The sequence below is a fragment of the Pyrgilauda ruficollis genome, unplaced genomic scaffold, assembly GCF_017590135.1.
Source record: "Pyrgilauda ruficollis isolate IOZ18807 unplaced genomic scaffold, ASM1759013v1 scaffold112, whole genome shotgun sequence".
In the NCBI taxonomy this organism is placed as follows: Eukaryota; Metazoa; Chordata; class Aves; order Passeriformes; family Passeridae; genus Pyrgilauda; species Pyrgilauda ruficollis.
Window position 1 is genome coordinate 1,609,830 of NW_024509433.1, and position 13,731 is coordinate 1,623,560.

At 33.6% G+C, this 13,731-nt stretch overlaps 1 protein-coding gene across 1 annotated transcript in view; it reads left to right on the forward strand.

The window, feature by feature from the left end:
- PCLO (piccolo presynaptic cytomatrix protein) overlaps positions 1-13,731 on the forward strand; it is a 316,529-nt gene that overhangs the window by 274,218 nt on the left and 28,580 nt on the right. The window contains exon 23 of the mRNA XM_041477704.1: positions 1,585-1,652. Coding sequence (XP_041333638.1) covers positions 1,585-1,652 — 68 coding nt within the window. The remainder of the gene's footprint in view (positions 1-1,584; positions 1,653-13,731) is intronic.

The following is a 13,731-nucleotide window of genomic DNA, read 5'->3' on the forward strand; positions in this document are numbered from 1 at the left end:
CATTTTTGGTTCTGTATAAAAATTCTTATTTATCTGAATATATATATAATTGAAATTCTACTCATCATTTGCATTCACACTGCGCTTGTTAATGACTTCAGGGACTCTGACCTTGTACACTAATTCAGCAAATCCATAAGACCACAGCTTACAATTTGGATGTAAAGTATTAAGAAGGCTAAATATTTTTAAGTATCTTGGCATTTAAATTCCTTTTTGGGTATAAGCTTTCTGCTTAGACTAAGTTTCTGGTCTATCAATAGAAATTGTTGGATATGCTGAGTTTTTAACTCTTTGTTTTAGTCCAAGTTCTTGCAATTAGTCTTGAAGCAAAATAATATAATTAAATAGTGATGCCATGGGAATTGTTAGATGAGGTACCTAATTAAAATATTTGCCAATATTAAGTAGCTATAACTATCAAGGGAAATTAATAATAATATACAGTTATATAAATCTGAATATATCTTGTAAATTTTTCCTAATTTGTTTTTTTTTCTAAAGTCTCCTATTATCCAGTTGTAATATTCTTGAAAGCTACTCATGTTCTTATCTCTGATAAAGATTCTCTATGCCTTTGTGTTGTGTAACCCTTTATAGCAGTATATTGGCTGTAAAATAAAATCCATTTAGAATGCAAAGGTGAAAAACACTTGAATTATGTATGATGAATATAACCCTTGGGACAAATAATTCTTGTACCATATTTGTAATGATTTATGAAGCATTATCTTCAGAAAAAAGAAATAACAGCTTTCAGTTAAAAGTGGATATAAAATAACTTGAAAAACTGTGATTTTGTACTAGTTTTTTAGTTCTCTGTGAATTTTGACAACTTCAGACATGAAGTTTTCTTCTCACAGGTAGACACATTTCTACTCACAGCTAGAAAAGAATAGTGCTGATCCTTTAACACCCAAGGAATCACATGCAACTGAAGATAATGCCTTACAGTCTCTGTCACAGCACTAAGTCTTAATGCAAAAAGAAAACTAGAAGCACAAATGTTTGAGAATGATTGTGATCATGTCTTTGAGCTTACAACCAGTATATTCAAAAATGACTTATATTTTACCTAAATTTCATTGGGTAAAAATAGACATTAAGTTTCTAATGCAGGTTCTTTCTACATAAAATGCAGGAAAACAGTGAACTCTAGGGCATGATTTATCCCACTCTCTTTAACATTAATGTTAAGTTTTCAGAATTGTTTCTTATGTCAAATCTAAACTATAAAGTAAAGCAATAATTTAAGAAGATGACAACCACAAGTATGCCTTACCTTTGAGGTAATGGTATGGCAACCAAATATCAGTTTTTATGACTGCTTATTATATATTTCACTGTTGACTATAACAAGATAAAGTGAGGAGAGAAGATATGCAGCCCCAGACTGATGTGGGGCAGGTAGCAGACATCCTGTAAGAATGTACAGGCTTAGCAAGATGCGATTACAGCTGCTTTCAAAAGAGAAAAACTATAATATTCTTAAAAGAACCAAGCCTCATTGGCTTAGATGTATCATTGTTTTAGCTCTTATCTTTATGCGGTTTTATTGACAACAACAACCGTATCTTTTCACAGAGGGAAGATGAGCCAGAATGGACAAGAACCAGTAAAGCAGTCGGGAGTAGGAGTAACTGATTCAGAAGGTAAAAAGAAATACAAACAGCTCTACAGTGGTACCCCATCTTTTTAGGAAGGATGTGCCTATTTCTTTGACTTGTCATGCTATGAAAAATTAGTCTGTGCTCTCTTTGTATTGTAGATTAAAATCCTGACCTTCATTTTCTCTAGGGGCCCTTCACACAGAACGCCAGTGTAATGAGTCTTCAGTTTAAATGAGAATGGTGTCCGTTTCCTACCTGTACATTTAAAGTAATTAAATAGTTAGATTACAATGAATAATATATAATAATATCTGTCTTCTGATGTTCATTGCTTTTCAAATAAAACATACAAAGTATGGAGCTAACTCAATACTCAGTGGAATATGTCTAATGCCTGTCAGGCTCTATTTTTACAACTTTTCAGAATATTTACTTCATAAATCAATTATTAATGTTAGTGTTTATATAAAAAATCAATTTAAAATAAAAATATTAGCTGAGCAGGCTTGGCTGCTGCAGGTGAACTGTAATGAAACATTTATTAGATTGGAAATTCTGAGTGATTTCTTTTTGGTATTAATGTCGTGCTGAGAAAGAAGAAGACATTGTAATACTGGAGCTGGAGAGCACCTGACAGAATGACTTTCAACATTTCATAGGGAATGTAATTATCTTTTTTATGTGTAATAATGGAAAACCACATGAAAATAGAGAGCGTTTTGTACTGAAGGAACACGTTATCAAAATTCCATTTCCCTTTACATATAGGGTATATTCTTTCAAATGTATGTTTATGTTGACCTCAAATATAAAACTTAATTAACATGACCTTCATTTTATTATTAAAATAAGACCTTTTTCATTTAGATTTAGGTTTTAATGAAGCTTTGAGTATTAATTAATTCATAAATTGAAATTTATAAATATAATTGAAAATTTGAACTTAAGTTTAGTAATTTTAAAAAAATTAACATTTTTCAGGTTTCTAGAATCTCTGTACAAAATAATTGCTGCTTCCATATTTGAGGTAAAAGCAGTCTAATGTTCCACAGAGCTGAAGAAATCAAATTAGAATTTACAGGTAGACCTGTAAAGTTCTCTTTTCCAAAATGAGAAATCTTACTCATGTATATGCATTTTACTAAAAAATTCAATACATAGTACTCATTAAAAATACTTAATAATTTGCTTTATCAAATATCAAATACTTTGATAATTTTAGAGACAAAACTGAATTTTTTAATAGTATATTTAAGCATTTATAAAAACCTTGTTTCTTAAAAGAGAAATGGTGAGATGAAAATGGGAAATCGGGAATTTTTAATTTTTATTTTTTTCATGATGAGTTTTATACAGATTTATAATTGTAAAAAATACCTCTTCATTATTTTTTTCATCATAAATTGTCCCTTAGGTTATGTCTTGGATCCTAAATTTCAGAGCTAACAAATACAAAATATTTTCATCTCTTATTGGTATTATTAATTAACCCCAAACCCAAACTAATACAAGTAATAATAAGCCAAACAATACCCAAAACACCTTTTGAAACATTCTGAAAGATGTGTATGTAACATTTGGTCTGACATAACCTTTCCAAAGTTATATTTCCTCTTGTCTTCAAAATTTTGCAAATGACTCAAGAGCTGCAATTCCCTAATTTTAACTTACAATGCAATTCACCTCTGCTACCTTGGGAGCTCTAAGTGTTACAACTCTTTACCTGATCAAATGACTGGTTCTTATTGAGTGTTTTTTGCCATTGAGAGAGGCTGCTGCAGTCAGCCTGGATTTTAGTGTCTGATTTCTAGCTGACTAAGAAGGGAAAGGTCAGTGTCAAAGGATAAATTAAACTAAAAGGTGGAAAACAATTCAAGAGCACTTGAGTTTCAGCATGTAAATGTAACTATCTTTTGGGAAAGTATTTCAGAATTTAGAGGAACTCAATTTTAATTTACTGCAGTAATATTGATAATTACTTCAGTATTACAGATTTATTGTGGCATTCTTTTTATAGATGAAAAAAATAGAATGAAAATCTTAAAATCATGCGTTTTCTGTGGTTCACTTACCTGTTTTGGGGACCAGATGAGCTCTGCAGTTAAGTGGAAGCAAATATTCATTCCCACGTTTCATTAACTGTAGAGATCTCCCATAGCTGGCATTTGTATTCTTATTTGCAAATAATTACTTAGAGTTACATTTAAAACTTTTTAATATTGGTAGTCTTTTTTTTACATTTTCAGATATTCTTAGGGTATAACTTCTAGAGACTAACCTCTAAAGAGACTAACCCAAGGCTGTAAAAAGTAGCTTTGGGTTAGTCTCTTTAAAATGGGGAAGAATAAATTTAGTTGATTGAACATGCAGATATACTGCTATGTGAAATGTTTTAGTCATCCAAGTCATTCACACAGGCCTGACAAATGTGACAGGGGACGCAGAGGATCTTTAAGACCAATAGCTGCAGGTAAAGCAAGGTGAGATCCTCAAATGACAATGAGAATTGGTTTCTGGGTGGCTGAAACAAAACTGTAGCAACAGGGTTTGAATTCAGCTCATGGGGATATGACAAGAAAATTTAAGCATTTTCATAAGTGGAGCCTCCAGGGAAAAAATTCTTATTTTGTAATTGTTTGCCCACTTGTATTAATGCTTTTTTGGGAATCGTTTTTGTGCTTTTATCATATATCAGCATAGTTTTAAGTAAATACTGGAAAACAGTGCTATTTACTTTGCTGAAATAACCAAATGGTCAATATAAACAACTGTGATTCTGTCTATGATAATATTTGTTTCTCTGAAGATATTATTTTCTCATATTCTGTATTTTTGTACTACTTAATAATATAAAAAAATCAGAGTTTTGTTCTTGGACACTGTATTAGTTATTTTTATGATATTCATTGTTGCATGCTATCTTAGTCTGGGCATTCTGCCCTGAGCAGATGAAATACTTCATCTTCTTAAGCTTCAGTAAATCTTATTGTACGTATTGTAGTCTCCATCAAGTTATGCAAGCCAACTTCTGTACTTGTTTCAGAAAGTGCAATATACCTTGTTCAAAGATTTCTTATGACCTGGTTAGAGTATTACAGACATTATAAAAAAAAAAATAAAAATTCATCCATGTAAAGATTGAAACTAACAATTAAAAGCACATGATTAATATCTTGATTCAGTTGTAGATCATGATTGGTCTATCTGTCCTATGAAGTTGCTCAGCCAATAGGCTCCAGATGGTATTTTCCACCTACCAACCATTTATCCATTTAAAAATATATGGGGAAAATTATTTCCATACATTTTAAAATGTGAATTTGCTAGGTAATCCCAATCTGCCATTATTTCTAGTAGAAGAGAGATATACAGACATAAATAACATTTTCATGGAAATGTTGTATCTTCTCCTTTTGAAGATTCTGTATGCATGCAAAATATCATTCTCCAACCATTCCTCAATCCTCAAGTACTGAGGTTCATCTCAAGCAAAGACTCTTTTAGGAGTATGTCAGGACTTTTTTGGGTGAATGAGAACTCACAGTGCTTGTCATCCTCTGTGGCTGGCGTTATTGTTGTGAGGATTTTTAGTTAGAAAATTTTAATCTTTCTGTAGGAGCAGTGTAGCACTTCAGCCAAATCTTCCAAGAAAGTGGGGTTTTTTACCTTTCTTTCTTTTTTTTTTTTTTATTACCCTCCAGTCCATGTCCTGAATACCAAAATCTTCTGTTCACTGTTCAGCCATGTCTCAATGCTTCACTTTATGACCTTTCCAGTGGTCCTTTGAGCCTCATACTTTGAGTGTAATTAAACAAAGTTCTCTGAGTAAGACACTGTCTCCCTCTACAGATGATTGAACCTGAACAAAAATTTTCAGAATGTTCTAGTAAAGCCCCAGTAAATATATTTCCATAGGACAACAAATGGAACAGAATTGTACTATTTCAAAATCTAAAGGTGCACACATACTTACTGAATTTCTACAAAACTATATGATAAAGATACATTCTCATTTAGAATAACCTTTGGTGAACTCTTGCAGGAGTTTTCCTTTTTGTAATTTTTTTTTGTCATGCTAGTAATTTTCCTAAGTTAGAGATTAAAGGAAATAAAAACAACAAAAAGCAAGCACAAGAACAAGCCCCAAACATATTCTGTGATTATATTTTAACAAATTTTACAGTACTGTGGGTTTAATTTCAACTATTCCGTCATCTAATATAAAAAAAAAACCTTTTTTCTTAATTTTTGAGCTCTGTCGTTCATCAGCCAAAATGATAAACGAAGAAATTCAGAATGGTTTAATTTCTTTTTACTATATTTCAATAATTTAGGCAGTCTAATCTTTATTTATGACAAAAATTGTTGAAATTCTCCAGAAACCTGAAAACATGCTAGGAAGTCATTCTAATAAGATTTTGCAAAGGTGCATGACCCTCTGAATGGGAATAATTTGACTTGTAAATGTTCCTTTATAGCTTTCTGAACCATCCTAGTGAAATTTTCATCCATCCTTTCTGCACAGAATAGACCCTGGAGCAAATTGTCTTGCAAACTGTTTCACACTGCTTCTCCCGAAGAGGAGCACCCAGGAGTGATAAGTGGATTAGCTCTCTTGAGTAAAACAAGGCATGAAACAAACTGACAGAATAGGCACAGCTATCCAATGCCATGTTATTCTTCAGAGTAATTAAAACTCAGAAAAAAGAATTCATTTTTACTTGCTCTCAAATTAGGCTAAAGTAGCACTCTTTAAACCACAGGACTCATTGTACTATGACTGAGAACATGCTGAGGGCTTGCTGCATCTCACACCTTAAAAAATAGCATTTTGATTTCTTTTAAATCCAAAGGTTGAAATATCAGAAGAATAATATTAGTCCTTATGAGGATGTTCAGAGAAAAATGCCCTAATATTGGACCTTCAACCAGAAAGTTATAAGAGGAGAAAAGAGGCAGATGAATAAAGTTATTAACAGATAATTATGACACAGTTTCTGAGATTTTAAAATGCTTTTGTATATTCATAAGTCTATACTTTGATGTCTGGTTTGTCCAGGACAAAAACCAGGAGTTTTACTGCAGGTGAGAAATTTTCTTGCATTAGAATGATCAGAGAGAGAGCACCTTTCCTATGGAGACAGGCTGAGAGAGTTGGGGTTGTCCAGCCTGGTGAAAAGAAGGCTCTGAGGAGATATTGTTGTAGCCTTGAAATAGATAAAGGGGACTTACAATAAAAGGAAAACCTTTTTACCAGGACCTACAGTGACAATGTTTTTAAAGTGAGAGTAGATTTAGATTAATATATGAGGCACTGGATCAGGTTTCCCAGAGAAGTGATGGATGCCCTAACCCTGGAAGCGTTCAAGGACAGGTTGAACACTGGGGGTTTGAGCAACCTGATCTAGTGGAAGGTGTCCCTGCCATGGAGTGGGGTTGGAAGCAGATGATCTTTAGAGATCCCTTCCAACCCAAACCATTCTATGACTCTTTGCTATGAAAGAGTTGACAAAGATTTTTGATGGGCTCAACACACAAACTGCAAGTATGCCTGCTCGGTGTGAGTGGTGTTCTGGGAGCTGCTGTCCACTCAGGTGTTTGGCAATTACAGCAGTAAAAACATTTCTGTCCTTCAGCAGTGATTTCTTCTGTACCTTTGATTAGGAGCATCAGGCACCCACATTTCACACACTTCATCCAGTGCTTGGTTTTGAACAGATAGGTCAGTAACTCTGTGCCAGGAAAATCCCACTTTCTTTTTAGTTTAGTTTCTTCTGATTGTTTCAACTACTGAAGCAAAATCTGAATGTCACATGTACAGTATTGGGTAGAAAGAATCTGAGAACTCTTCTTTCCAAGGAAAATTGCAAGTATCATTACATAGCATACAACTGCTCATTTCTATATTTATGTCAGGAAGTGACTGAATGGACAGAGGAACTGTGAATTCACATGCTAGAGTAGTCTTCAATTTAGCTACAGATCATAAACTAGTGCATATTTATTTTTCTTAAATTTAATTAAATTGAACTAAACTGAAAATTTTCATCTTCTGTAACATGATTCCTGACTCCTAGCAGTATAAATAACAGTATATAGAGCAACAATAAATGACCAGGTCAGAAGCAGTGACTTTCACCATGGTGTAGAATAGTTCTGTTTCTGGACCAAGGCTTAAACCAATTCTTTTTAAGACTTTTTTAGATTGGTATCTCAAAACCACGGGAAGCATAATCTATTTAGGTCAAATAGTATATTTGACATTTTCTCCCTTCCCAACAACTCAAATAATTCTGGATTTTTGCACATTTAATCCTAACATATACCAAAATGTATAAGAATCTGGAAAAAGTCTGGAATTGCAAGTATTTTTTTGAATCAACAGTCTTTTACTGACTGAGTATGAGACTGTTGACTTAATTCTAATGGATACTGACCCATAGATGTAAAGAGAAATACAGACAATCTGAAATGTTACCAACATTTCATGACCATTCAGATTACCACTGACTTGAACAGTGGTTGAATTGTATTTTTTAGTTTTGAGTTCATGTCATGTATATAGCAAAAGAAATTGCTGCACATTCTCATTATCTTTCCTCAAGAGCAATATAAACATGTTAATCTATTTTTAAAAACCCATTCTTAGTGTCTGTAATACCTGCTTTTATAGTCCTATTGCCTTTCTTATTTGCATGTAAAAAATGAGGGGTTTTTTTTCAAAATAAAATATTACTGATTAAAATGTAATCCTTTCCCAGAACAATATCTAACTGAAACAAGAAGAAGAATTACCAAACTTCTCTGCTATCACTATAAATAAAAAGGCTAAAATTCAACCTGACTTTCTTTAAACTGTCTTTAATGTAAAATCAGAACTTTGCTTTCTGCCATCACATTCTAGCAAGGGTCTGCCATCTACTACTCGACTGCATAATTTTAATCAATGCCGACAAAATTTAAAGCAGAAAATAGCAGCAGGGGTAATTTCTCACATGAGCAGCTGCTACATTACAGAGCAAACAAAAGGACATAAAGGAATAGAAAACAAGTACTGAAAGCACTTGCAGATAGCCTGTCATATGCTGATTTTAAGAATTTAAAAGATTGGAAATACTTTTCTGTCACAAGGGATCCTTAAGCAATGAGTCAGGCCACTCACAGTAGTCCTTATCCTCTCTCATTTTTTAAAAGGAAGTCTATATTTTATACATGTCCCCTTAAGCTAGGGATAGCCTTACTACTAATGCCTAAAACCCAAACTTTAAAAACTGAGTCAAGATAAACAACAGCAGCCTTATAAACCTAAGTTTTATCAGCTTCCTCTCTAAACTCTGAGAAGTTTATTTTTTTAAGAGAATTTTTTATCTATCCCCAATTGCCCCTACATTCTAATTTCCCACCTGGCTCTCCAGTAATAATTGGAGCAATTAGTTCTGCCTTTCTGAGGTATTTGCCAGTAAAATCCAGCTGGTTTTCCTAAAAAGAAGCAGAAAGAATTTAAATAAGAAAAAGGTTTATAGCCAGAGATAAAAAAATTAGAGGAAAAGAAGGACAAGTTCTGTGTTCTTGTATCCACATCACAAACAACATTGATTTACAGTGTTACAAATCAGCCTATTTCTGAACTGTCATTGTAAAGTGTCATCAAAAGAAAAATAAATAATCCAGGGAGACTGTGCTTAACTCGTAGCTGGTCTACAGTTTCTGCAGTTCTGAGTTCTGTATGAACTTTGACTAAAAAGCTATTAGCCCTTAAATTATGTATCAAGATAATTCTACAACAAAATGATTTTTTAAAATTTTAGTTTTAAAAATTCTGCTTTTCCCATGGGATATGTTAAAATTTTTAAAAACTTACTAAGACAAATGAAACAACAAAAAATCTGAAAAGCACAAGTATTTATTCAGAAAACCAAAATATCACACCTTTGAAGTGATACTTCAGTAATCACATGGAAAGTTTATTTCTTTGCTTAATATTATTAATCACTTTTATTGGCCTAGCTCTTAAATACATTTCTGTAACATAAAGCTTCTTGGAACTTTCAGAAAGCTTATTTTGGTGACTTCTTGGAGTTGCAATGAGCTCAGAGAGTTTGAGCTTGGAATCAGAATGCTAGTAATTCCATCAAAAATTCTGACAAATATATATTGTTTAATTTCAGAATAAAATAAAATTGTAGAATTCTGGAACCTATCTCTTTAATAAGATGCGGTTATGAAGGAATTCTGATTTAATACTACCTGGCACATTTACTATGAATAACCAATTAATAATGAAGACTGCCAACACTGGAAAGCCAGCAGAGAGATCCCCCCGCAAAATGCAGTGAGGGTGAAGGTGCTGGAGTGTGATTAACTGAACCTGAGCTCTGTCTGAAGAAGGGCTGCTTCACCTAGTGAGAAATTTAAAATAGAAATAGAGTCACTATCCATGATTAATGTTCATTTATGATCAGCAAAAGACAGGTTGAGGCATTAATATGGTAGAAGGTGAATTGCTAAATCTTAAATGGTTTCCTCTCTGTCATGAAACTGAAACTAGGACTTAAAGAGTAGAGCTTTTAAATGTCAGTTTCATGGAAAATTCAGGTGATGTCTTCTTTTTAATACTATGATTAGGATCTGGAATTTTGTGCATGCTCCAAGGGAAAAAAGTAAGTAAAATAGATCTGTTCTAAAGTCAATAATATTCAATATTCAAATGCATATAGACTATTCAGTAGTAGGAATTATGTTAAGGGGGCTTCAAGAGGTCATCCCAATGATTCAAGGCACAATATTGTTTCTAAAAGGCTTTTTTTAACTTGCACCAAAAGTTCTTAGTATTGATAGAGATGTCACAGCTTCATTACTCTGTTCTATTGATTGATTAACTTTAACAGTAATATGTTTTTCCTATGTTCTAGTCCAGTTGCTTGATGAAATTAATACTCAAGGTCAGAAATAAGAATCCAAATCCAAGAGCTTCCATTCACAAATATAGCATATTTTATCAAGCACTTCCTGTAAATAGATTATTCTCAGCTTGCCTACAAATGATAACACAATCATTCATATGGAATAGTTCTGTGTTAGAACTTCAGAACTTCACTTTTGCTGTATTTACTTGAAAGGTTACAAAGACCCAAACCTAAGATTGTCATAACTGTTTCTATACTAGACACTCCTTTGTATCTCCTTAATGTCTTAAGAGTCTTAAATTTTTTTTTAGGATAATTTACAACTTACTTAGATATTAAACTATTATGCTGGGGATTCAGAAAAGAGGCTTTTTTTTTTACCCTCACATATTCTTGAATACAACCCTTTTTTTTGGACTGATACTCAAACTGTTACTTTGGAATGCTGTTTAAATGCAGATACATCTAGAGCATTTCCAGGTGGGATCACATGGCAAGCTAAAATTAAACTTCAGCTTATCTTCATTTTAGCATGCGAGAGTCCTCAAAATTATTGCACTGTAAATTGTGTTACAAGAGAGAAGGCTTTAAAACTCAGTGCATTAGAATGAATATAAATCTTTAAGATGGCAGTGCCTGGATACATCCAAGTCTTGAGGTAGAGAGTGTGCTTTCATGTCTATAGTTAGAAACTCCTGCTCTGTCCTCACTTAATTTTCAGATTAATATGCTTTCTATAATGTTCTCATTTTATCCTATGATAGGCTTGCAGCTCTAATGGAAAGTGTTATCCACTGCTGCAGTATGTGAATAATGGCTTGTCTGTTAAGGGAAAGCTTTGGTATGTGTATTTCTTATAAAGAATTCCTAACAGTTTGTCCTGTAAAGGCATTTGTAATTACTTGAGGCTATTTTATGTTGGTCTTGCTTTTTGTGCATTATTTATTCTGACGTTACTAGGCTATGACTGGGAGGGAATCAAATGGACAGAAGACTAGACAAATCTGGTAAAAAGTAATGTACTCTGTGTGTAGAAGTTGACACAAAACATCCTCATCTGCAAAGGGATTCAGGATCTTCAAGCATAGGTGTATTCTGCTGCTTGAAACAATTTTTCTGCCTCAGACCAGTTACTGTTTCAGAAAGTTATGGGTATCCCATAGATTCTTAATCAAATCTGCCATTCCAGATCAGCCAGTCCTTTTCCTTTGGTTAGGAGCCAAAAGATTATAATGAAAATTTAAAGCCTTTATTTTAGCTTCCTTATCTAATATTTAAGTGGGTCATATCAGATGAGATTAGTGCTCCAAATGGTCTGGGTCTGCATGTGTGTTAATGCCATCCATAGCAGAAGGCTTATTTTCTGAAAACACCCTTTGGTATGCTTTCTTTCTGTCATACCTTCTTTTTTAATAAATATCTTCTTTTTTATTTTTTTTTTGTCTGCCATATTGGCTTTCCACTCTGACTGATTGTGATGTGATAACAACATGACTGAATTTGCATGTCTTGGAAAATGCACAAATCTTCTGGAGATCAGCTGGGTCAAACATCTTATACATACACCTGCCTTCATGTTTCACACTGCTGTAGCCCCTTACCAGTCCACATTCTTTTCAGAAGCCTGCTAACATTCTGCCCACAATAATTAGTCAGTTTGGGTGATTTACTTGTCCCATGTGTAACTTGCATCAGTGCCTGCTGAGTGTGCTTTGGATTCTTGCTGTTTCCTCCCGCTGCTCGTTCAATATCTATAGCATTATTCACCAGCCTCCTGGTTGCCTTGGCTGAGCCTGGCTGTGTGTTTGGCTTTTTAGAAACACATTCATATTCATGGAACAATTTGTTATACTCTTGAAGGAATTGGATTCCCACTGATCTGAATGCAATTATTTGCCTTTTCTGTTAGCTGTGCCCTACTGACTAGTCTGATCCTCTGAAAAGTTCCTTTTTCTTGGCAAGTAAAAGAGAGGAAAGGGGATCTTTCCACCCTGTCTCTAGACATTTGTGAGACTAACAAAAAAGACACCTTATCTCATTGTTTATATGTTGGTTTTAAGACTGTTTTGGGTTTTAAGACTCTTTTGGGTTTCATTTATATTTTAAAGCAGTATGCAAGTCTCTGACTTTATAGAGACACATTTTCCACATCATTTTTATGTTTGAAAAAGTGAAGCCTACACAATATCTATGCTATCTTCCTTCCTACTTGGTGCATCCTTTTCAAACACATCCACAAAGCAAAGTTATCTAAATTCCTGTACAATTGTAATACAGATTGTTATGATTCAGAAACTATCAGTGTAACAATAGGTTTTTAAAGCCCATGATAAATCTATACATGAAAGCTGCCATTTCCAAAGAAAAGAATCTAAACAGTGTTAGAAAAAGAATAAAATGAAAATAACATGAGATTTTTTTTTTCCTGTTGGTGAAATTTTGGGCACAAAAGGAGCTTTCATAGCAATAGTTAAACAGAATTTAGGAAGCAGATCCTAGGAGATGCTCTTCATCTCTCCTAGCAACCACACCTTACCTAGATGTTGTTCTACTGATTAAAGGAACTACTCCAGATATACACAACTGTAGAAAGAAAATGATATATTGAAGACACTCACCTTCAGAAAATGGGTGTACTTGGAAAAATCCTGAAGCATGAGAAATAGATTTTTACAATTTGTCTTCAGTAGTGGAGACAATGCCAAAGCATACTGTTTTCCAACACCAACCAGAAAGGCAGCATGAGTGAGGCAAAGCCAGTTTTTCTAACATTTCTCATTCTCTGGAAAAAAACCCCAGCAACTAATGTGTCATTGTACACTGCTTTTTTTTCCCAGATTCTTGAAATTGTCTTGTTGAATCTACCTTCTTTTATGCAAGAACAGATCTATCAAGGAGGAAAGGTAAAGAGGCCATAACCTTTCCAAAAATGTCTCATTATTTTGGATATGTGCCTTCTCACATTATAAGGAAAAACCACTCTGATATCACAGCTACATCCAACTATAATACAACAAATCATTTCCCTCTTTATTGGCAGTATCTACTGCCCTCAGGTTAGTTGTTCTGAATAAAATTCCAAAATTAAATATTGCTGTTTTCTTGTTGAACAAAGCTGACTAATTTGTTTCAAGTACAATTTTCTGCCACTGGCTAAAGATTCTAAATTGAAGACAGCTTGAAAAATGGATATAATAGGAAGTGATGCAAATCCT